The sequence below is a fragment of the Lissotriton helveticus genome, chromosome 9 (assembly GCF_964261635.1).
Source record: "Lissotriton helveticus chromosome 9, aLisHel1.1, whole genome shotgun sequence".
Classification (NCBI taxonomy): Eukaryota; Metazoa; Chordata; class Amphibia; order Caudata; family Salamandridae; genus Lissotriton; species Lissotriton helveticus.
The window spans coordinates 937,513,292-937,538,824 of record NC_136070.1 but is presented as its reverse complement, the minus strand read 5'-3'; the positions used below and the strand labels follow the sequence as shown (position 1 = coordinate 937,538,824).

The 25,533-nt window shown below is 44.3% G+C and overlaps 1 protein-coding gene across 1 annotated transcript in view; it reads right to left on the bottom strand.

Annotated features, from left to right (window-relative positions):
• The window catches only part of SEMA3G (semaphorin 3G), a 222,171-nt gene that overhangs the window by 16,061 nt on the left and 180,577 nt on the right, over positions 1-25,533 (bottom strand). Inside the window, exons 6-15 of the mRNA XM_078661168.1 lie at positions 24,823-24,939; positions 22,410-22,552; positions 19,890-20,004; positions 17,315-17,384; positions 14,791-14,935; positions 12,583-12,814; positions 10,314-10,405; positions 9,792-9,833; positions 8,534-8,759; positions 7,760-7,899 (exon numbers count right to left, since the gene is read on the bottom strand). Coding sequence (XP_078517294.1) covers positions 7,760-7,899; positions 8,534-8,759; positions 9,792-9,833; positions 10,314-10,405; positions 12,583-12,814; positions 14,791-14,935; positions 17,315-17,384; positions 19,890-20,004; positions 22,410-22,552; positions 24,823-24,939 — 1,322 coding nt within the window. The remainder of the gene's footprint in view (positions 1-7,759; positions 7,900-8,533; positions 8,760-9,791; positions 9,834-10,313; positions 10,406-12,582; positions 12,815-14,790; positions 14,936-17,314; positions 17,385-19,889; positions 20,005-22,409; positions 22,553-24,822; positions 24,940-25,533) is intronic.

The window sequence follows — 25,533 nt, the reverse complement described above, 5'->3', positions numbered from 1 at the left end:
CAACATTAGTTTTGCTGTAAGTTTTATCTACATTGTAGCGACCCTCTGAATATATATTTGTTATGCATTTTTAGATGTTTGTTATAAATGAAATGTAATTTATACTTTTCTATGCAAAGCTCAGATGATCTCTCTACTTTTTCTGAGATATGAAATTTGAATGAATGAACACAAGTAAATAAAATGAATATGCTACTTACCAGTATGCATCTGTTCTTGGCATGTAGGGCTGCTAACATTCATATCTATTGCATAGATCGCCGCCTAGTGTTGGGTCCGGATGATTGCACATTGTTGTCCTGGAAGAGTCTTCGAAGAATCACGAGATAGGTGGCTCCTCCCCTGGACTACAGTGCGCATGGGCATCGGCTCCATCCCCAGATTGTTTTTAGCCTTTGTGGCAGAGATGGAGTGAAATAGTGTAAAGGATGTCCATGCTAATGATGAATGCAAGAGAGTGTCTGCAACCGCTACGGGCACCGGGGAGGAGGGCGGGCGATATGAAGGTTAGCAGCCCTACATGCCAAGAACAGATGCATACTGGTAAGTAGCATATTCAGTTCGAGGCATGTGGGCTGCTAAATTCATATCTATTGCATAGAATACATAGCAGTCCCTCCATTAAGGGCGGTTGCCCGTGCCAGCTGCAGAAGCTTGAAAAAGTGTTTTGAGAACAGCCTGTCCTACAGCTGCTTGCTGTTTGGAATGCACATCTACACAGTAATGTTTGGTAAACGTGTGTGGTGTAGCCCAAGGGGCTGCTCTACAAATGTCTTCCAAGGGAATGTTCCCCAGGAACGCCATGGAGGCCCCCAATTTGCGTGTGGAGTGCGCCCTTGGGGGTATTGTTAAAGTGCGTTTAGCTTTTTGATAACAGATTTGAATGCACTTAACGATCCATCTGGCTATTCCTGCTTTGGAAATGGGGTTGCCTTTGTGCTGTGGTGAGAAGGCAACAAAAAGTTGTTGTGTCTTTCTAAAGTGTTGAGTTCTGTCAATGTAGTACATTAGCGCCCTCCTAACGTCTAATGTATGAAGCATTCTTTCTGCTACCGTTTGTGGGTTTTGGAAGAATGCAGGTAGGTCAATAGTTTGGTTGATATGAAACTGTGACACCACCTTTGGAAGGAATTTAGGGTTAGTGCGGAGCACTACCCTGTTGGAATGTATTTGGATGAATGGCTCTTGGATTGTGAGTGCTTGCAGCTCGCTAACACGTCTGAGCGATGTGATAGCAATGAGAAAAGCCACTTTCCACGTCAGAAATTGAATTTCGCAGGAGTGCAGTGGCTCGAAAGGTGGGCCCATCAGCCTAGTGAGGACTACATTGAGGTTCCACACTGGAGCTGGTGGTGTTCTTGGAGGAATGACTCGCTTTAGTCCCTCTAGGAAGGCTTTAATGGCAGGCACCCTGAAAACAGAGAGGTGCTGCCTATTCTGGAGATAAGCCGCTATGGCGGATAAATGTATCCGAATGGAGGCGTACGCTAGATTGCATTTGTAAAGATGTAACAAATAGCAGATGATGTTAGGAATGGATGCATCCAGCGGGTTGATATTGTTGTCAGTACAGTAAATGACAAACCGCTTCCATTTCGCTGCATAGCAAGCTCTGGTCGTGGGCTTCCTTGCCTCGCGGAAGATGTCCATGCATTCTGGAGGCAGGTTGAGGTAGCCAAATTCTAAGACCTCAGGAGCCAGATCGCCAGATTGAGCTGTTGCGGATCTGGATGCTGAATGTCGCCATGGTTCTGCGTCAAGAGCCTGGATGTGAGATGCAGCCTTTGATGCGGTACCACGGAAAGTTCTAGAAACGTGGTGTACCATGGTTGGCGTGCCCATGTTGGAGCAACCAGGATGAGAGTCATCGAGTGTTGCTTTAGCTTTCTTGCCACCAGCGGAATGAGAGGCGCTGGGGGAAAAGCGTACGCAAATTTGCCTGACCAGTTTATCCATATCGCATTCCCTTGCGATTCCGGGTGAGGGAACCTGGCGGCAAAGCTTTGGCATTTTGCGTTTTCCCTTGTGGCAAACAGGTCTATCTCTGGATGACCCCACTGCTGGAAGTACGGGTGGAGTACTGATGGATGTATCTCCCACTCGTGCATTTGATGGCTGTATCTGCTGAGCAGATCCGCCATCTGATTGTCCTTGCCCGGGAGGTGTTCTGCCATGAGGAAGATGTTCCTTTGAATGGCCCACTTCCACATGCTCTGAGCCAGATGAGACAGCTGTGGCGAGTGAGTACCTCCCTGCTTCTGGATGTAGTACATGGCTGTCATGTTGTCCGTCCGGACCAACACGACCTTGTTGCACAGATGTACTTTGAAGGACTTGAGCGCCATGAAGATTGCCATCAATTCCAGGTAGTTGATGTGCAATCGTTGTTGCTGGGTTGACCACAGTCCCTGCACCGTGTAGTGGAGCACATGCGCTCCCCACCCTTGGAGAGATGCGTCCGTTGTTAGGACAATCTGTGGCACAGGCTCTTGGAACGGTCGTCCCTTGCAAAGGTTGTGTGGATTCCACCAATGCAGAGAGTTGTATGCCCGACCGGTCACCAACACTAGGTCTGTCAGTTGTCCCTGAGCCTGTGTCCATTGATTTGCTAAGCATTCTTGGAGGGGACGCATGTGCAACCTTGCGTGCGGGACTATGAAGATGCAGGAGGCCATCATGCCTATCAACTACATGAACACTCTCGCTGGCAGGGAGTGTTGCGGTCTGAACCTCTGGATCAGCGACTGAATGCTGTTGATTCTGACTGTGTTTGGTTGAGCCATAGCAGTGAGGGTGTTTATTGTCGCGCCCAGATACTGCCGCACATGGGCTGGCTGAAGGTGCGACTTTGGGTCGTTTAGGGAGAACCCCAGGCTGTGAAGGAGTTGAATAGTGTGGGACATGTGTGAGGCGCACTGTCTTTCCGACTTTGCTTGAACGAGCCAGTCGTCGAGGTACGGGTAGACATGTATGTTTTGTCTCCTGAGGTGCGCTGCCACTGTCGCCAGACACTTTGTAAACACTCTGGGGGCAGTAGTCACCCCGAAGGGTAGGACTTTGAACTGATAGTGCTTGTTGAGAATGGTGAACCTGAGGTATTTTCTGTGGGACGGGTGGAGTGGGATGTGGAAGTAAGCATCCTTGAGGTCCAAGGTTGCTAGGAAATCCCCTTGGTTCAGAAGGGGAAGGATTTGTTGCAGTGTCAGCATGTGAAAATGTTCTGACAGTATATACATGTTGAGAGGGCGTAGATCCAGAATGGGTCTGAGGGATCCGTCCTTCTTTGGGATGAGGAAGTACAGGGAATAAACCCCTGTTCCTTCCTCCTCCACTGGCACGAGTTCGATTGCTCCTTTTTGCAGCATTACTAGTACCTCCTGCTGCAATAAGTGCAAGTGCTCTGCCGACATAGGACGGTGTTTTGGGGGAATATTGGGAGGAGTGGATATTAACTCCAAACAATAACCGTACTGAATTAGTTTTCTCACCCACCTGTCTGTGGTGATGGATGACCAGACTTGCAGGAACTGCTGGAGTCTTCCCCCGACAGGTGTTGGATGGTCGGGGGGCAGTGACAGGGAGTCACTGTTTGTTTGTGGCAGAGGAACGTGAGTTGTTGTTTCCTCTGCCTCTGCCTTTGGCACTGTTACCTCTGTAACCCCCTCTACCTTGCTTGGGGTACGAGGATTGCGCACCACCTCTTGCGAATTGTGTCTGTTGTCCCAAGTGTCCTCTGGTAACACTACGCGCACCTGAGCGACGAAAAGTGTTGCCCCTGAACTGTTGTGATTGGAGAGCCCCCATGGACTTAGCAGTCTCGTTGTCCTTTTTAATCTTTTCAAGTGTGGTGTCTACATCAGGGCCAAACAGTCTGTCAGGATTGACGGGCTGGTTGAGGATTGTAGTTTGGATGTCAGGCTTAAAACCAGATATACGAAGCCAGGCTTGGCGCCTTAGCATGACGCTAGTGTTAATACCCCTAGCCGCTGTGTCCGCGACATCAAGTGCACACTTAATTGCAGCATTTGATATAAGCTTTCCCTCCTGAATGAGCATTTCGCCTGCTTCTTTATACTCATCAGGTAGATGTTGAAGGAGCTGTTCTAGGGTGTCGTAATGCGCCCTATCGTAACGCGCCAGTAGTGCTTGTGTGTTTGCTATACGCCATACATTGGCAGCCTGCGCAGCCACCCGCTTGCCAGAAGCCTCAAGCACTTTCGACTCCTTGTCTGGGGGAGGAGCTTCACCCGTTGTTTGGGAGTTGGCCCTTTTGCGGGCATTTGCGACCACCAATGAGTCCAAAGGCAACTGTCCCCGAATATATGCAGGGTCTCCAGGTGCTGGCCTGTACTTTTTCTCAATACGTGGGTTTACCACCCTTGCTCTTGTCGGTTCCTTAAAGATCTCTGGTGCATGTTTAAGGACACCTTTCAGCATGGGGAGTGTTTTGACTGTTCTTTCTGAGACAGAGAAAGTGTCAAACAGGAAATCTTCCTCCACCGGGTCAGAGTGCATGTCCACATTATGATTTGCAGCTGCCCGTTCTATTAAAGCAGTGAATGCTGCTGAGTCCTCAGTAGGTGATGTACGTGATCCAAAAACCTGAGGGTCCTGTACCACCTGATGGCTGTCCTGGTCCCCAGCGTCGTCATATGGGTCCTGGTGTACATCAGGGTCATTTCCAGTAGGGAAGTTATATTGGTCATCTTGTTCATCATCCTCACCCCCTGATTGGTGGTGGGAAGGTGTTGGACTCCTCCTTGGTGGAGGCTGAAGAGGTTCAACAAGTGGAGTTATGTCCTGTGCTGGCCTTTTCTTTTTTAGTGGAATAACAAAGGATTCCAATGGCTGGGAAGTGATCTTTCTTTTATAAAGTGTCAATTTCCCCATGTGGGCATCGATGTAGTGCTCCGAATTGTCCTCCGACGCAGTTGGCCGAGGCAAATTGGGACTGGGCGTCGAATAATCCGGCGTTTCGGTGTTCTTTGAGGCCGTTTTGGCCACAAACGCCTTCGCCGCCACCTTTGGTGGTAGAACGTAGAGAAGCTTGGAGGACGACTTTGCAGGTATGTCCACCGGTCTCGGATCCGACGGTGCGGTAGACGCCGACGTCAGGGCTTTCTCCCGAATTCTCTTGAGGGAGTCGGTGACCTGTTTCGTAAAGGAAGCCGAGGGTTTGGCAACCGATGCTTCATGTTCGTCCGCTTCGGAGGACTTTGGCGTAGCAGAAGTGGCCACCGATGATTCCTGGCCTCCCACGGGACGCTGCCCTGTGGTAGTTTTAGGCGCCGACGCCGTTGATGCCGTTCCGGCATCCTTGTGCCGATGAGTAGTGGCTGCGGCCGTCGGATCCTGGGCCTTAGTGGACTTGGCTTCGACCGTGCGTTTGGTGTTAGACGCTGCAGACGTCGAGGTAGGATGGACGACCTTCTTGGAGGACGTGTCCTTGGCCACCGTTTGAGGTGCCGGTGAGTCGACAGTCTTCTTTGACTTCGTGGGGCCCCAAGGCGACGGAGTTGAAGACGGAGCAGGCTTCGATGGCTTGGACGGGACGTCGGCCATTTTAGATGTTGTCAAAGCCGTAGGTTTCGGTTTTGCCGAGTCGGCGGCCATTTTGGGAGCCGTGGAGACCGATGGTTTCGGTTTCGTTTTTGGCGTGATGTCGGCCATTTTAGGTGTTGTCGACAGCAATGGTTGCGGTTTCGGTTTCGATACGCGCAACGGTGGCTCCTCCGGTGTATCCGTGGCCGGGCCCGAAGGCGGGGCTTGGGATACCGGTGCAGGGTCGTGGGTAAGGCCGAGTGGCGATCCCGTGACCGGAGCCTGAGTCGAGTAACTTTCGGGGCATAGCTCGTCCTCTGAGCTATCTTCCGCGGCCCCATAGACTTCTTCGTCGTCCCCTACCTCCTCGACGTATTCAAAGTCTTGGCTCCGTCCTTCGATGTATTCATCTGGATCTGCCTCGACCTCCGTCGATGGTGGTGAGATTTGAAGATGATGGCTGTGGCCTTCTTCTGCGGGGTCGTCGAATATGTCGTCGGGTGCCGGGGCTGCGTGTAGGGCTTCAAGTCGCGCCGCGCGCCGATGCTTGAGCGTCTTCTTTGACCTGAATTTGGAGCAGGCCATGCAGTTGTCCTCGTCGTGTTCCGGCGATAGACATTTATTACAGACTGGATGCACGTCGATGTGTGGGTATTTAGACCCACACACGGGGCAGCGCTTGAACGGACTCCGTTCCATGATGAAGTCGCCGGGGTCTTGCTGCGAGTACAGGGCCTCGATGCGCGAAGAGTAAACCACTCCGCAGAAGTCCGACCCGAAGAGTCAGACGATGCTCGGGACCGATCGCAAACAATACCGACGCGAATACCGAAGGCCTTTTGGCCTTAAGAAGTAAGTTTCTTTCGATTCCGACAAGGAGCCGTCGAAATCACATCCGAACCCAATGGCAGAAAAAAACAATCTGGGGATGGAGCCGATGCCCATGCGCACTGTAGTCCAGGGGAGGAGCCACCTATCTCGTGACACTTCGAAGACTCTTCCAGGACAACAATGTGCAATCATCCGGACCCAACACTAGGCGGCGATCTATGCAATAGATATGAATTTAGCAGCCCACATGCCTCGAACTAAATATTATGGCATTAAAAGGCCAGCTCAAATTAAGTGGAAAAATATTTGATAACCGATACTAACAAGATCTCACTTGTAAGAAGGAATCCTGTGACTTTCTAGCATGAGAACAATGCCGCTGCCCAGTAGTGTGAGGCAGGAACTCTTAGAGATCTGGCATGATTACAGCTGGAGAATTACAACTGTTACACCGAAATTTGCCCCCTCATATTCACCTGTTGCAGCAACCTTAAATTAATGTATTATTAGAACTCCCTCCATGTAAGGCAGCTCCTGGCATAAGAATTGTTATACTATTGTGTGGGCATGGATAGTATGCTAGTAATCCTTAACATTAAGACTTCGCAAAATCCATAAAGTTGTGCAGGAGAAATCATGAGGCATATGTACAATGGACTGGTTGAGCACGGGTTAGCTCCAAAAAACTTGCTAACATCATGCGCCGTCAGTTCAAAAAAGCTGATATGCACCATATTTAAAATGATACAGTGCACCACTGCGTTTCTCCTAGCACTGGCGCTAAATTAAGCTGCCTAGCGCCAACACAGACACCCTTGCACCATAGTGCAAGGGTGCCTGTGTTAGGGAGAATGATTGTTTTTCTGCAGAAAGTTGTCCCTTCCTGCACATAAACAATTCAGAATGGTGATTTGAAGCAAAAAAGAGGAGAAATTAGACATTTTTCCTCGTTTCACCATGTTAAGACCAGGGCTTTTTTGTCGTTAATTTTGGCACTGCCTCTTATTTATGCCACCCTCGTAAATAGGGGGCAGCGTCAGAATCAATGGGAGTTGCAGCGGATCGTCCACCGCAACACCCATTGCCCGCCCCTTTCACGCTTAGTCTAGCGTGACGCCACCAGCATGTCTTAAAAAGTGCGGTTCTGGTGGCATTAATTCCTTGTATATATGTCCCTAAGTGTCGATAGTAAAATGATACATTTCACTTGAAATACTGCCCAACTAAAATGGGATTCTCTCAGATGTCAGAAAGAACCCTTTCCCCTTGCATATGCCAGCATCTTTGGATCATCTATTACAGGTTGAATAGCAGAAGGCCAACGACATTCAGTAAAAGAGCAAACATTTCTGCCTGAGAAATGGCAAAAAAGGGCAACTTGTCTCACCTCTTCCCTTCTGTCATCATTCGGTCGCTGAACAAACCACTTCACAGCAGCCTGCGGTGACTTTGGGATACATTCCAGGAATGTGCTGTTCAACTCGGCCCCGTAGATGAGCTTCTCCTCCCCACCGTCAGAATCATCCTCTATTGCAGGGAGACAAAGGAAGTGAGACTTGGATCCAACCACACATGGTCACTAAAGAGAACAGCATCTGCTGCTAGCTTCCAGTTGGTTGATATATTAAGAGGAGTGGACCAGGCATACCCTTGTTCAGTGTTTGGAGTTTCTCCCAATATCTTACAAAGCGCAAAGAGCTCATTCACCCACCATCCTGATGCCTGTAGGGTCTCAGCGCCTTAGAGTTGCATGAGCTATCATGACTGGTGGCAGTAGAAGTTTGTTTCCAATTTGTTAAATGACTAGCTCCCAGTTATGCTCTACTTTATTTGGAAGAGTCAGTTGCAGGTGTCCTATCACATAGTTGTCTGTCAAGATAATATCAGATTGGAATTGACGAAATGATAACCTCGTTCGAGGTGAGACGTCAGCCTACTCTAGAGGGGTGGCCATGATGAAAAGTCATTAGCACTATTTGGGGGAGAATGCCACGCCAGAAGGATTGCAACCATGGTAAGAGAGAACAGTTATAAAACAGAGATGAAGAAAGAACATAGAAGACATATGGTGTAAGAAAATGGCCAGTCCATAAGAAGCAGGCATGGCAGAGCCAGAGAGCTATGGGAAATAAGGCAACGGTGCACCAGACAGATGACTTACGTGTGAGGTTCTGGTCTAAGCACTGGTGAGCCGGGTTTCCATTCCGTATATCTTGCCGGCGGAAGCGGCGTTTACTCGAGGGTTGGAAACGGGCACAGGAGTTACCATCCCAAGCGCAGTAGGGGTCCCTAGCCAGGCAGCATTCGGCACATGCAGTTCCATAAGTCTCGCAATGGTGCAACTTCACTTGTGCCACACCGGCCCGTGACCCAACAAACAGGGTTTGCTGAAATAAACATGTACAAGGTTCAGAGGTCTGGAGCATCCTCAACATTTATTATTCCCTCCTGTTTCTTTTTACTCGTTCATCCCACCTAACTTTTCTTTCCTTTCCTTTCATTTCTTTTATTTAGATTGGTTCTTCTCAGATTGTTTCATGTGCCAGTTCTGCATTTTCATTCTGATCTTACACTGCATTCTTTGATCCAAACCAAGTACCCCACGCTTCTGTGAAACCTCTATATAATAAACCTTCTACCGATTTTTACCATCTTTCAAATTACCACTCTACCACTCTTACCACATATCTGCCCCATGTCATTGAGCACACTATCTTCAGCAGTCTTCTCATGTCTATCCACCCACCGTCTGACACCGCTGCAATTTGCATTTCAACCGGTGGTCTCCACCGAAATTGTTCTATCATCTGTTTCAACCCAATTCTCATGCTTGTCTTTCTAATCTGACTCCTACTAAAATTGTTTGGACCTTTCTGGCTGTGGGAGCTTTCAGCCTTGCTGCTTCATTCTCTTTTGTCTCTTGGATTGTCTGGTGCTCTCTTCCATTTATCATCATTTCACTGTATGGCATTTTGCAGGATTCCCAAGTTTCTCATAGATCTTTCTCTTGTGGTGCCAGACTGGCCTCTGCTCTTTGCAGTATTTTTACTTGCATTGAAAGAGGTAAAGAAAAGGCTAATAGTCTTTCTCATTATTAGATAATAATTTGGGTATTACAATTTTATGTTGCTCTCTTTTTAATAATTTGTAGTTTTGTAATCTCCTAGAAGGAGGTAAAATACCTGCATGCTTTTAATTTCTCTCTGATGAATTATACTGTAACCATTCACTTGAGCAGGACTTTAAATAAAAAGTTCTATACATTAAATTAATGGAAATACCTTCCTTTTGCTCACTCCTCCCTCAGCTTTCCTGCCACCTACCTTTTTCTTCTGCCTTGAACAGATTAATTTTTCCCATATAGTTTCATACCGGCTGTCATTCCATCAGACCATTGGATAGATAATGTATAAACTTACTCGTTTCACAGAGATTTCCATGGAAGTGATGGGTATCGGGCCCTGCAAGAAACATACAAGGTTTTAAAAGGAGACGGAATCAGGCACAGCCTCAGAAATGGTTTGTCTCACCCATTGCTTAATTTGTTTAAAAAATTAATGACAGGACCCTTGTAAGGAGGCCATCGCACTTACACCATCCATTACCCCTGCCAGCGCTCCAATAACAGTACCGACACAACTATTAACCATCGCACTCCTACAAGTGACAATTCAGACTATTCCAGGCCCCCAAAGCTACAAGCATGACTTGGGTGGCTAGTAATAATCTTTTTAATGTATATTGAATTAATAAAGAAGTGTTGCTCTGCTTATCTGTAAATTAGACAAACAGTCCAACCGCATGGCAGACTGCCATAAGTGCGGGTGTTGCCATTTAAGTGCTGGTGCCGAGCACCGGAACCCAGCGGCTCAAATTAAGCACTGTCTTCACCTTCCCACTCCCACGCGCCAACATGCAAAGGTTCTATTTTTTTAGCTGACCTTAAAAACCTGCATTTCTTCCAGAGTGACTTCTTCAGCATCCACAAAGTTGCCTTTTTGCAGAGCAATCACTTTCAGAACCGATCCAGAGTCTGAAGGGAGACAGCAGAATGTGCATATAAGGGAAAGACAATAGAAAATGTACACCCAAATTCCCATGGCAGTGCTGCAGGCTTCAGAGAGTGTGAGAAAAACGTTCATCGCTTAACCGCATGCGTGCGGGCGGAATTCCGCCCGTACGCTGGGTTTTTAAAAAGCGCACTTTACGTGACGAGCTGGGCTCGTCATGAGCGTGCGAGGAGGCTACGCCATGACGAGCCCAGCTCGTCATGAGCGTCGAAGGGGTTAATACTATCCTCATACTTTAAAGCCTAAGCTTATTTTGAGAGCATTGAATGTGCTAATATCCTCATTTTGAGATTGGTAGGTGGATTTTTCATTGGCCATCTTGGTGGGCATGCAGCGCCTGTGAAGGCCGCAGTTGAACATCTGCCATATAGAGGGTTGTCCATCGCAGTGGAGGAGGCTTCTCCACCAAGTTGACTCTTAACTACTTTAAACATTCACTAGAAACATTTAGATGGAAATGATCCAATTACACTGAATGGTTGCTGAAATTCTGCCAGCAAAATGTGGCCCTGAAAATAGTCAAATATCTGGTCCACCTAACTTGCAGGGTGTGGGTTTAACCCAGTATTTTATAAACACCATTTTAGCACCTTGTCTGACATGAGGTGTGTCTTTCTGGCGAGAACATACACACTGTGATGCTTGACTTTTAAATATTCATATGGCTTATTCTCCAGTTTTACATCTGGGATTCCACCTCAAGCGAGGACTTCATAGACCATATAACCCAGTAGGAAAGATGCAATTGGTGTACTGGGTTTGCTGTCATATAGTCACAGTGCCACAGAGACTCAAATACACATTTAAAATGGACACTTGATATGAATCCTGAGGTGCTCCTTTATGCCACATCCCCAACCAATTAGGGAGTTCTTCTCACTCAGACTTCTTCATTGCAACTTGTCATTTCATGATTCGATTATTATGGTAGATGTGTGCCTTGCTGTTGTTTTTTATCAAATTTAAGGCATTGCAACGAGTGCTTAATTTCTGCTGTGGTTCCTCCATGGGAGCAGGGGAATGTCACCTCCCACTCCACACTGCTGGGCAGGTAGTGCCTAAAATGATTTTATTACCATTTTATATTTAGTACTTTTTGCCAGCAAATGTGTCACTGCTGCCAATGATTGGTAGCAGTGAGGAGTGGCCCTTAAGTCTGGATTGGGCATATTGGTTTGGCTGGTTACCTTGCTACGGCCAAACCGACATGAGCAATTCAAACCTCTTCAACCCAGCTATCTTGGACTGCAGGGTTGGAGAGCAGGCTAAGGCCTACAGTGCCTTTTGGAGCATGGATCCAGCTTGCTCCATTAAAATCAAGATGCTTTAGAACAGTGCCTTGATGGGATGAGAGTTGGCTGTGGGCTTCGCGCTCGGAGGACATGCTCCAGAAGGATGTATGTCGTTTCAACGCATGCTATTACAATGCATGCCTTTACGATGCAAGTTTTACAACGCAAGTCATTACAACGACTTGCGTTGGGGGGTGCTGGATAGTGAATAGTTTAATTTACTATTCCAACTCCAGTCCCCGTGGATAGTAGGCAAGGTGTTGGATAGTAAATTAAAACTATTCCCTATCCTAGAGCGCCCCCCAGCGCAATTCGTTGTAAAAGTTGCGTTGTAATGGTTGCGTCGTAAAGGCACCTCGTTGTAAAAGTTGAGTTGTAAACGCTGTTCCCCGCTCCAGAACAACAAGAAAGTACAGCAGAACAAGCAGCAGTGTAAGGTAAGTGATTGATTTTTTTTTATGTGTACATTTATGTTAATGTGTATATTATTGTGTATTTGTTACGTGTATTATGTGTATGTGTTATGTGTTAACTGCATGTGTATGTGCATATGTATATATGTGTTTGTATACATATGTCTATGTTATGTGTATATCTTTGCACCCCACCAGTTGTGATTTGCCACCAACTGTCACTGCTTAATTTGTGAAAAGAATAAATAAAGAGGCCACATGTTTTCTTATGTGCCCACCACCAGCACTGCTGAATGCCAAGGTTGCTGAATACCAAGCAGTCCTATTCTTCATTTGAACTCATTCGTCTTTCATCCACCACCACACCCTTCTGGTCTTTTTATCTCACTCTTGCAGGTACTTTTTTTATCTGTGCTTTTTCGGAGTTTCACTCACCTGTCCCAATGAACATAACATCATACTGTCCATCCTCGGCTTCCACGCGATCAACCACGAGCTGTTGCAGGCGGTAGGGCAGGTTGGTTTTCACAAGGACTGGTTTTCCACTCAGGGGTCGCACACTCCTGTACATCAGAGGGTGTGCCCGAGCGAAGTGGAGCACATCGTCTGGGTAATCTTTGGTGCTGCGGTATTGTCTGCTGGGCTGGTTTGTGATTTTGCTGGGACACTGGAAAATAAGTCCAGGTTTTAAGACTGTGAACATGGGAATTTAAAACAATGATACTTTACATTTTGTTTCTAACATTGGTTTTGCTTGGATAATTGATGCATGGCTGGGGACACCTAGTTAGTAGCTTGCAAGGTACAGATCCTGACACCTTCATGAATCAGTTGTTCATTAATTTAACAACATTACCTGGCTATTTTGAACATCAGAACTAAATGACTCAGGGACTGAGACGCATATATTGAATCATGTAACTGCAGGACTGAGTTGGTAGGTACCAAGCCTTCAATCTGGGTAAATAATTGTATCTCAGGACAACCTCTGGAATCTTCAATGAGTGTCAGATTTTCAGTTAAAAAGACATATTTTATCTAATATCCACAAGTCTCGCAAACATATATGTCCTGGACCAGCGACATCTTTGTGCACATACTTAGAAAGTCATTCATCTCTAGATGTGAATGTCTTCACATATAGAAGCAGAAGCCTTCTATCTCCTGGACTAGAATTGCAGACTGACGTCAACCACAGATGCACATACAGGAACCTCAAACACGGCCTGCCACAAGGATTTGATACATGGTAGGCTCATTTAGGATTATCCGGTATAAGGGGATTGGCACAAAGTCTTTTATCTCTAATGCTGAAATGATCAGGACATTTCATTTCTCAAGCAGGTTTTATTACTTACAAGCAAGTTTAAAAAATCAATAGATTATCTCACTCAGCTTCAATAACTCTTTGAACCTTAAAGTGCCTCACATCTGTTAATCATTCCCTTTGTGGAACGATATCATCATTGGGCCCATAAACCTCAACTCCCACACATTTCAGCATTTCTGTGATCTGAGGAACTTCCAAATTGACCCTTTTTACTGCTGGGGATAAAATCTCAGAGGAGGCACACAATGATATGCAACCTTTTATCTCCTGGGGTGGAAGTGTGTAGATGTTTTGCAACAGAGATCCTGAACCATTTTAATTTAATGGTGGATCACTTGGCAGATTGGCACATGGGGCACAGGCTCTTTCACCCACAGCAACAGAGGACTCATGGTACTACCTACAACATGCTACCCTGACTTATAATTGTATGCAAAGTTTTTTTTATCATATTACCTATTTTATATACAGTAATGATTCTCTACAATGTAGATCGTTGCAAGGGTTTTAACAAATCACGCAATAAAGTTATAATAAATATAATTTAAAAATACCACATGTTACCCTCCAATACTGGATGGCTTAAGGGTTTTTCTTTATACATTCTTTCATAGCTAGAATTGTATAGATAAGGCCATTGGGACAAGGATATATAATACTTCTTCTCCAAGATCGGTGGAATCAGGAAAATTGCCAGTGGCACCTATAACTTCTCGATAGCATCTACGGTCAGCTAGCCACCACCAGCACACCTTTGATGGACAATGGGCACCTCCAGTCACTGAGGAACTATGAAAGCAGTTTAATACAGCTCTTCGGTCTCGCCCATCATTTATCGCAACACATTAAACTGACACGCTCACCCAAATGAGAGCGGACCTCCACAAATCTGAGTCAGACCCCAATCTGTGAGGGAATCATCATCATACTAAAGGCATCATTATCCACAAATGCTAATTAAAAGTAACAGTAATCATGGACAGAAACGTTTGGAAAAATAATGAAAGTACTACTAGTCCTGAAGTATTTAGCTCAGGACATTAGCCAAGGATTACCAAGCAATAAAGTACCATGACTGGAATTCAGGTCTAATTGACCTCAAATTATTAATGGATGCAAAAGGCAAATGCAGTCAAAAGGGGGTGTCCTCTGCGATTTATGCAATTTTTTCTGTGTTTTGTATACTTGAAACCCCACTGCCATGTATTTCTTTATTATCTACTCTTACTTTCTTGATTGCAAACACATTAGAGTTTGAGTAATACCAAAAACTAACAATGTATAAAATGAATACCCACAGGTGTAACACTTACCACTCCGGGTCTGGGGTATGGCACCTTGCCTTCATATGCTGCCCACTGGTGATTGGGCCCCTCTTTGTGAGCAAAAGGTCCATTGAAGACCTCCCAGATATCAGCCATACGGTACACACACACAGCATAGCCCTGGAATACATTACTGTACAAGAAAAGAAATGATGGAAAAGGATTGTTATTGGTAGTCAAGTGAGATATTACAGTAAAAACTATTCCTGCAAACCTTGCCTCTATCACTTGACTATTTGGTGGGACTGCATGTTTTATAAATAGACAAGAGAGATGTAAAGTGAATTACATGCTGAATGGTGTGAGCAAAGTCTAAATCCAGGTATCAACCATCTAAGTGTGTGTAATTTCCTTCTACACAAGAACAATCTCGAGAGAGTCCTAATTACTGGTCTATGCATATGCCATGTCATTTCTGTTTTCCCTATGTTTATGCTGATCATATAATATACACTCTTCACAGACCTAGTTCAAGCATAATACGACATGTGTGGAAACTGTATTATCAATACATTGAACTGGTGTCTTGAATGCTTTTCATACGTGAGGTTATACCAACATATATTTTTTATTCAAATGGTGTATCTCATGTAATTCACATAATTCATATGTGAATTATGCATATTACGTGTTGAAAACTTTATACAACTTTTGCCACCCCTAAGCAAAAAACCCCAAGAAATGGCATAGGCTAAGGTTTGATGTTGTTCATTAAACTGCCATTCTCTGGGAAATGGTATGTAAGAAGAACCGGGGCTTCTTGCAGGGTGACATGCTCAAGTAAAGAACATAGATAACATTCAGTAGTTTTGAAAATAGCATGAATTGTGAACATTGGGAGAGAAAAAAAGCAGAAAATATCTGTCATAAAAATGTTCAGACGACTCCAATGAATTATTCTGTTTGAAATTGGTCAGGGAACTAAGGATGGATATTGTGGAGTGGCCTGAGTCATTAGCAGTGCTGTGGCAACAATTGATGGATGGAATGCTGAATGAATCAAACATTTACCCCAGTCAAGAGATCTGGGTTAAATTCATCGTTCTTATGCTCACTACGCCACCCCAATTTGGACCCAGCACTATGCAAATCAGTTTTGACCCTACTCCTTTTGGGAACAGTTCAGCCCGAACTGCCAAGTCAGGCCCTCCCTGGACTGAAAACAAGCATCCTGGGACTTGTTTTGCGGAATCACCCTTCATCAGCCAGGCAAGCTTGAATCCAATGGCACAGCGAGCAAGGGACTTACATCTGGACATACCCACCTCACTTAGAGCAAAAAGTGATGCAGCAACAATGAAGAAGGGAATGCTGAATGAATCAAACATTCACCTCAGTCAAGAGATCTGACTTAAATCCATTGTTCTTTTGCTCACTACACCACCCCAGTTTGGACCCAGGCATGTTGCAGCAGCACTGAGTCTTTAGCATGCATGGATGGAGCTATATACCAGGCCAATTGGCTTGTTGAAGTGGGATGTGAGGTGGCGAAAATAAGACCGTCCTAGAGTTGATACAAGCTGAAGAAAAAAGTGCAACTAGGAGTGAACATGCACTAGAAACTCTGTTGTGAGTACGGCATGCTGAGTTGGGACAAAATATGGGGAAAGAACATAAGAAGCACATATGAAAATGAAATGGGCCACAGCTCACCCTAACAGATATCTGTGGGGAATGAGAAATGCAGAGGTGGCATTTGCTTTAAGCATGGGCAACCACCAGGAACTGAAAAGAGTACAAACATGGTGAATTTAAGGTGGTAGGGAGAATTAAATGCTACTTTTAAAGCACGAACAACAACTTCCACAGAAGCATCCTGACACTGAAATGGCAGCAGAATGTGAATTGAGAATAAACAAAGGGAAAGGATACAACATCTATCTATTCTTCAGGGTGAGTATCAAGCCCAGATTACTTAGCATCCAGACGACCCAAGCGTACTGACTCTCCCAAGAAAGTAACATCTCGTAGGGTAACAAATAGCAAATGTTCATCTAACAAGAGGGCTGCAGAAAGTTGGGATCAGAAATGGCATTAAAGGTAGGAGCACTAGAGGGGAGGTGATATGGTTAGGTAGGATAGATTATGAGGTGGATTGATATGGCGCTCTCTGTAGCAGAAAGCTATATAGACAGAGGACCAATATGGATGAGGTTTTTGTGGTCTCCTCAGTATTTGGGGTAGTTGTTATCTAATGTGAGGTGGCTCTGTCTAGACGAACATTACAAATGGTCAAGACAAAAATATATGTTCAAATTATGATATTGTTGACAGTTGGATATGATGTATGTGTAAGCATCAATTTGTTTGAGGAGTTCGGGTTCAAAATAATCCAAGTTTGGGTGTGTTGCCTGGGGGGGATGCAAACATTTGCTGGTCTTACTGCAAGTTGTCCAACACTTTACATACTCTCCCTGCAAAGTACCAAATGTTCTGCAGATTGCACAGACCTTAGAGGTTAGATATATAAGAGTGAGGGAATTTAGGTTATGGTGATGTTTAAGGTTCATACCTTGTAGTGCTGAAGAGGGCATAAACCTCAGGGTTTGATTCATCTTTCGTTTGTAGAAGGAAAACATCCTCTAAAAAAACACAGAATTGAGAGTTATTGAAGGTGTTTTTCCCTGCCAATCCAGATTAAGTCTGACATATGCCTTTCATTTCATCCTACAACAAACTTTCTCAACACTCTTAAGAAGCCCAAACAAATCTACCCCAGTAAAGTTCAGTAATCCTTCAATTAAAGCTGCACCACACCAATATAAATCAACTTAACCGCAACTTATTGTATTTTGGAACAACTAAACTAAGTATACCTGAGGTAAATCTACTGACTGACTCTCATTATGAGTGGCCAGGTAGATGGGTTGGATTTTGCTCACCGCAGAGCTATCATGGGTACTGGTAAATCTGGGGGTGGGGAAATCTGGCTCATTTAGAGTAGGACCCTGAGGGCCCACTAAGAAATGAGTAGGTGTAGACAGAACTGGCGTAATTCTCTCTACTGTAATGGCTAGTATTTACCACTAAATTACTTGTAATTATGCATAATTACGTGAAAAGCATAATCCAGCATTTAGTGCTATTTTCTTACTTCAAAATGCACCCTTGCTTCCAAAAACAGCCCAAGGATGCTTTTTGTGCTAAGAAAATATTACTAAATGATACAGGAAACAAACAGCATTGTCGGCAGCAGTTCGCCCTCTCTTGGTTTGTTGTTCCTGTGCCCCTGAGGTGGGATTTTGCACCAAATTACTCTTAATTACTCAAACTGCCGTAAGCGTGTAATTTCTGTGATTTTGCATCACTGCGGAGTAATTAAAATTTTGCCTAGGTCTAGAGATGAGAAATTGCCAAGAATCAGTATTTCCACTTCTGTTTTCCCTGGTAAATCCTCATGTAAGACTGGACTTGTACCCATCAATGTCAGCTTCTTTTAGCTGCTAAAATCTCCAGATGAAAGTTAAGAGGTGTGCAGTGTTTCCGCAAATCTCATAATACTGATTAAATTGATAACTGCTGTTATATGCCACATTGGAATTAAGATATTACTTGTAGTGAGGGCCACTGCAGTTAAATCAAGACAATTCAGCCCATCACAGCACAAATGAACAATTTCTATCATATTCTTGTCAGTGTCATCAGCCTTCAATTACTTCAGTACTAATTTGATCCTACCTCAAAGATTTGCATTCGTGTATAAATTAACACAACAAAATTTACCCACTATCACAACTCAAACAATCCCCTATTTAGTAAAATTGCAAACAATGTCATGCTACCCGAATGTATTCTCAACTGGACTAATTGTAAACAAATATCTGTAATCAAATCAGTTTAATAAACCCCATCATAACTCAGTCTATCCCATCCTCTCAATCTGTCTGAGACTCAGTCTATCCATCTGAGCTACAAATAATCCATCCTCAGTCCACTGCTCTAAACTACATTCAATAAATCTCATCTAATCCAGTGCAACATTGACCACACTTATGTCCCTAACATATTAATTGAAAAGGGAATAGTTTCATCCCTGTATAACTAATAGAAAGAGCAACTAGTGAATGACATCTCATGCATGTATATATTTATCTATATAAGTATCTATCTATATATGTGGTACTTGTGTAGGACAACCCTAGCCGAAAGACACCAGAGTGCTCACAAACCAAACATATCCCGCACCCTAATTTATGTTTGTCCATCCAATCCATAATAATCTAATGCAAACTCCATACCTGCCAACTTGAAGAACAATCTCACTCTTTGAGGCGGGGCCTTGAAGGGGCGGGCCTCATGCAGAGAAGTACATAAAAGGCACTTTTAAACCCCACCTGGCCCCCAAACCCCCTCCTCCTCCAAAACAATGTAGCTTGCTGGGGCTGGTGCCGACGTCCAGGGGTATTTTCACACCTCTTAAAGGACATCGGCAGATCAACGTCTATGAAAACGAGCTGGAAACCACTATTTAGAGTGGCACCATGTGAGTTGGCAGGTATGTAAATCGCCCGTGCATATCCCAACTCAAGCAATCTGAGCCTACCTCAAGACGCCATGTCCAAAACTCATTCTTCCATCAGCCAGTTCGGTCTGAACTTAACAAATCAACATTTATTGTAATTAATGAATAAAACCGTCAATTAGCAAATCATAAATCCCATCCCATCCAAGGATATACCATTTTAAAGCAATCTCATCATATTATAAACCCTAATAGATGTCTCTATTCAGGTTCTCATCAACATTCCTTTTGCCAGCAAAGTCAATTGTTGCTACTTCTCAGTCCTATTAAATACATGCAGCCACGTGGCAATTATCCTTATGTTCCCTTAACACCTCACCTTAGCGGACTCACCTTAATGTAAAATATCAGAAATCGGCATCCACAGTTTGAAAAAGGTGACACGATGTATCAGTCCGTGTACAAAGAAAGGGCTCTCCCAGGCATGCATCTGAGCTGATAGTGAACTTCACAGACCATCTTCATCTGTCTCATGCACCAACAGCAGTATAACCACTTTTCACATAACCTTCATTCAACTCCTGCACATTTCATTAACCTCTAAGACTACTGTCTGTGCACTTACCCAACTCATTGAACTCTGTGTCACCTCCTCCTGGCCCGGGAACCGAACAGACCAGTCGTGCCTTATTGAAAGTGCTCCACTTGTGCACCAGCACCCTCTGACCACCAGCGTCATTCTAGAAATAAAACAGACCTCTAAAAGTAAGTATGGGGGGGGTTGGATGGACAGTACATTGATAAATCTTTCTCACCTTATTGTATTTTAACTCAACGTTGAGTTTTCCACCTATAATATTTCTCTCTGTCGAGCGGAAAGACTCTTACGAATAACCTATGATCCTCAAGCAAAAAGCCATTTCAGAATTCAGAATCTTGCCTAAGGTTAAAAAGAAGCAGTGGTGTAACATTAGCCCCCACAGCCCCTGTGGTGCGGGGGGCCCAAGCTCCAGAGAGCCCCCTGTGGCACAGTTGACTGGTGATGGGCCTATGGCCTGAGAGCTCCTGACTGGGTCTGACGAGTGGGGGGGGGGCCTCCATGTACCTTGCAGGGGGATCCCCTCAAGTTTGGTCATGCCACTGAAAAATAATTCTAAAAAAGTAAAACCTTTTATTAGGAAAGAAATTCCAACCATATTTTTTCAATATGAATCAGTTCCACCATGCTGGAAGGAATCTATGGTATGACCTTTACAAAAGAAACCATTGTTGGAGATTAGGATTCTTCGTAACTTAAAACCCATTTCATGGCTACCGTTCTTATCTCCAATTTTGGAAAGAAATTGTTTTTATACAAAAGTTTGTGGAAGCCAATGCTTTACTAGACTATCAGCAAGCTGAGTTGCACCCAGGACATAGCAATGAGCTGGTAATTGCATCTGTCTTGGAAGACCTTAGAAGGGTGATGGATTTGAGAGGCTTGGGAGTCTTGGTACTCTTGGGCATCTTTTCAGCTTTCAATACCATTGATTGGATAAATATTTAAAATAGATTGTAAGACATTGGTAAAAAAAAAAAGGCTGTGCCTTCTCATGGGTTGGATCCTTCCTCTCCAACAGACAACAAAGAATAGTGACACCTGAGTATCTTCCCACTTCTGAAGAAGTTGCCTTCGCCGTGCCTCAGGATCCCATTCTTCTGCTGTTACTTTTCAATATTTACATGCGACCCCTGGCTTGTCTCCTGCATAATCCTGGCAAACATGTTTGCACGTAGCCGATGATACCCAACTTATCATTTGGAGTATCCTCTAATCGGTGCGAGAACGAGCATACAACTTCCCTCCTAGCAGATAGCCTTTCAATAGTGGATGGCTAAAAACTGTTTCAAACTAAACCTAGATTAAACTGAGATTTGTAATTACCTCTCTGAAAATCTCAGTGCATGGCATCTGCTGGCCTCTCCCATCTCAGGCCTCTTCTGTTTAAAACCTTGGCTTTTTTATAGACGATGATCTTGACTCAGTCCCTAAGTTGCGAAGACCATGAAGTTTTGCCCCAACCATCTGAAAATCTTCGATTGGATACTACCTTTCTTGCTATCAGAGCTAAAAACATGTGCGGCCATGGCCACAGTTCAATCTAAATTGGACTATGGAAATTCCACTTTTCTGTCAGGCCCATAAAAACATCTGGCCAAACTTCAAGTAGTGCAAAACACTGCAGTCCTCTGATTTGTGGCCTTAACAAATCTGACTCGATTGCCAAATCAAGAAATCACTTCAATTGCTTTCAGGTCTGCCAGAATCATCTTTAAGGCTATCGTCATTCCCCATTAGCCTATTTATGCTCACTCACCAGCCTTTATGGCAAATAAATCTCATTGCCACAAATTTGAAAAAAATCTGTGACCCAGCAATCTTTCCCTTCTTTGTGTCCCAAAATGTCAGACAAAACCTTTTAGTGACAGCACCTTTTCTGTGGACAAAGCAAAAACGTGGAACTCGCAGCTGTTATTCTCTGCACTATTACAACCATTAATCATTTTTTTAACGTTTTTAGAACCTATTTGTTATATCAATAACCGTTTTACAGTTTTTGCTTCCTCCATGCCAGCAATTCCAGGCTTGGTATTCTCATACCGCCATCTTTCTGCTTCGTGCAGTTATTTCTTGACATTTTCAGACATATAAAAAGGGATACGGAGGATTATTTATAATCCGCCAGTAAAGACTGTGGCAACGGCTCACATAGGGAATGCCATTTCAAATGACCCATTATCACTGAATTAAGCTATTTGGCAGCAGAAATGAGGAGTAAACGTCAGCACTGAAGCTGAACTGACTTATTCCACATCTTCCCTGGTGTGTTTAGTGGAAGCTTTTAATTGCTAAAAGCTATGTCTACAGATACCTCAGGGTCTCACTGCATTACCAGCAGTGTTGAATGTGGTAGAGATAAAAACATTTGCTTGCCTCTGTTCTAAAATATACCTCTGTTTGTCCTCCAGGAGAAGCAAAGAATTCAGTGACACCTGTGTGGAGTTCTTTGACCATGTGTACCACATGTATCGAATAAATATGCTTTTAGTTCCTGGTTCTTCTCTAGGGTTCCTCCCCTCTCACCATAAAGCCTAGAGTACTCACTGCGCAAACGCGACCCACACGACTGTAGACGGTGGGACCTTTTCCCTCTGACTCCGCCGTCTTCTCAGTGAAGAAGAAGTACACCTTGTCATTGTCGCGATCATCATTGTCCGGGATCAGGTGTGCCGACAAGAACCTGGGGTCTGCGATTTAAGAGGAGCAAGATGAGTACCAATCAAGTGAAAATGCAGTGCGAAAAGTAAAAATCCAGTGCCCGAAAGCCTAGCTCTGCATGTGTGCACAGTTTATTTTAGTTTAGTTTGTTCAACTATTCCAGAACCCATTTTCAATTCTAAGTAATACAAGCAAAACAAAGTATTACATATGAATTAATTGACACTAAAATAATAATAAAACACAGACCCGTATATAAAATCAGTTTGTCGGCAGCAGAGGACGGCAAGAATTGGCTAAGCCAATAGGTCTCACCTTTATACTGCAAGTGCCAAGCGGCTGGCATTGCTGATGCTTGTTTCTAAAGCATAGTTTAAAAAAAAATGTAAAAGAAAAAACATTTTAAAATACTGGAGGAAAAGCAAACATGTATCTTAAGATACGGCTAAACTGTCACTTGAATTCATGGTTAAATTATTTTTATGCTTTTTCACTCAGGTAACTCAAGAGAATTTAAAAGAATAAGAAACTGTGAAGATTTAAAGGAAACGCTTGCCAATTTACTTTCTACAGGAATCAGAACTGAAACAAATCCTCGGCCACTTGATACTCTGCAGCAACCCAGGGAGTAGATGTAATAGCCTCCAGGAGAAGAAATTCCTTTTCGGTCATTCTAAGTGCACCTTTTGCCTCAAACACCAGCTGACCGAGTGCAGCAGCTGCCTCCTCCCCCATTGCCATATAGAATGCTGTTTTTTAAACAAAACAACCTATAATGTCCGCTCTTTTGTCCTACTCTTGCAAAAATATACCAATTGTTGTGATTTTACAGACAGGGTGAGTGTGGAGCAAAATTTAGAGAGAACAAGAAAAAAACCTCATGGAGTTTTGAATGAAAACAGTATTTTCCTGAATGTGAGAGGTACTGACATGCTGAACCACATTGACTGGTTTCTATAGGCTATTTCCTGCGTCACGATTATGACCTCTGACTTAATGATAGGAAGGTGCAATCGAGCTGTTAAGTCCCCTTCTCTGCTATTGCTACATGAGCTGATGCATTGAGCCATTTTGGCTGAATAGTGGACTAGAGAGGTGGTGTCTTGTTTGGAAGGCCCAGATCTTGCAGTCATGGCTATGAGGAAAGAGTTTCAATTACATCTGAGTGTCCTGGGAAGGGTGGTATCTTTGGCTAGTAGGAGAAAATGTCCAATGAGAGATCTTCATAGATCATTGCTAATCCAGTATCGAGGTACTGGGGAAATGGAGGTGGAGGAGTGTTGATTCTTAAGAACAATATCACAATATATGCAGATATTTTTTTAAGGGGGCAGGGTTTTAGGCCTCAGGGTGGGGAGAGGGTAGGGGTAGTTTTGAGGACAGAGCAGAGGTACATTTTAGGGCTCAGGATGGGGGGGAGGCTGGGGTTGCAGTACTTTTTGGTAGGGGTCAGCCTTTTAGACCCCAGGGCAGGGGGAGCGGAAGGGATAGTTTTAAGGGCAGGATGTGTAGGTTTTAGGCCTCAGGAGGGGGGGGGAGTAGTAGGGGAATAGGATTTACCCCCCCCCCCTTACCATGCTTATCCCTTAACCAGTCATGCCATTACAATAACATTGTGTGGTAAAGGCATGTGTTGTAAAGGCATGAGTGGCAGAGGAAGGCATGGTTAAGATGCATTCCTGGTTGGTACCGCATTTGCTGAACCACGCGTGCCTCTGTCATACAACCCTTTGTCAAGACAGGGTACTGATGAACCAGGATGCTCCGCAACCCCACTGCTACTACATGGTTTTCAAAAGTGCCACTGCATGAAGAATGGCCGCTGAGCCTATCCTGAAGCCTAGAATGCATTATTATCTACTAGAAATTCGATATTTGAAGCACTGTGACGAAGATGTGTAATATGCTCAAAGCTTCTCTCTTCAAGCACAGGGTTGTATACAAGTGTGGCCCTGTTGTCCTCAGACAAGCTAAAAGTCCAGTTAAGATCCACCATACGCATACACACTGTTGAGAAAAGGTCACATACATGGCTTTGGAGAGCGAGGTCCATTGGTATGGGATCCACATAGCGACATTCTTTGTTTTTTTTATTTTTGGCTCAGCACACATGACAATCATGTTGGTGCTGATGCTTACCCAAGTCAGTCATGGGACTACTAAAAAAGGAGCCCCACACAAATAACACACACATATAAAGAAATGCTCACACACAATTTTCAACCAAGTAAGGTCTTACAGGCGCAAAAAACCAATGACACAACACACATGCACAGAGATGAGTAGGAAAGATACCCACCGTGAAGAAGGCGCTGGTCAGTGTCTGTTCTGAGAGACGTGCGGCTGCCCAGGCTGCGGAATATGACAGGGTCGCGACCCAGGAAGTCAGCAGTTAGCCCAGTGTAGAGCTCGCCACCTGTAGGGAATGAAAAATGATCATACAACCATCACAATGATGTATTGAACTGGATGTCCTAGGCATGATATAGGGATATTTGGTAAAGTTATACTTTGGGATATCACTGACTACCATGAACATGTATCTTTGTGAAAACCCCAGACAGCATTACTTTCGGCCCTCTTTGAAATGGATCATGTTCACCATCACTGAGAGAAGAAACCGGACTGAATGTATTTCCCTTTTGGAACAAATCTGGTTGCACTTCCTGGTAGACAAACCTAAAGTGACAAGCTATGTCTCTCAAAATGGACACTGTTTAGGTATTGGGAGGAGGACAAGAAGCAGATATGTATTCCTGTGTCTCATAGAACTGACTCAGGAATGCAGATTAATACAAAAGCTCTTCTGGAATGGATGCTGAATACAAAACCTAAGAAGAGGAAGCGATCTGGGAAAGGTGTTTTGCGCCTCTTGACATTTCTTAAATGTAACCTGTGCGACAGGAGAGAGTGATCCATTTTTCATTGGCTCAAGGAAGAGACTCTGTGATGTGTCTGCTGGATTCATATAACTACAGATAAATAAATGCTGAATTCTGAAGACCACTTA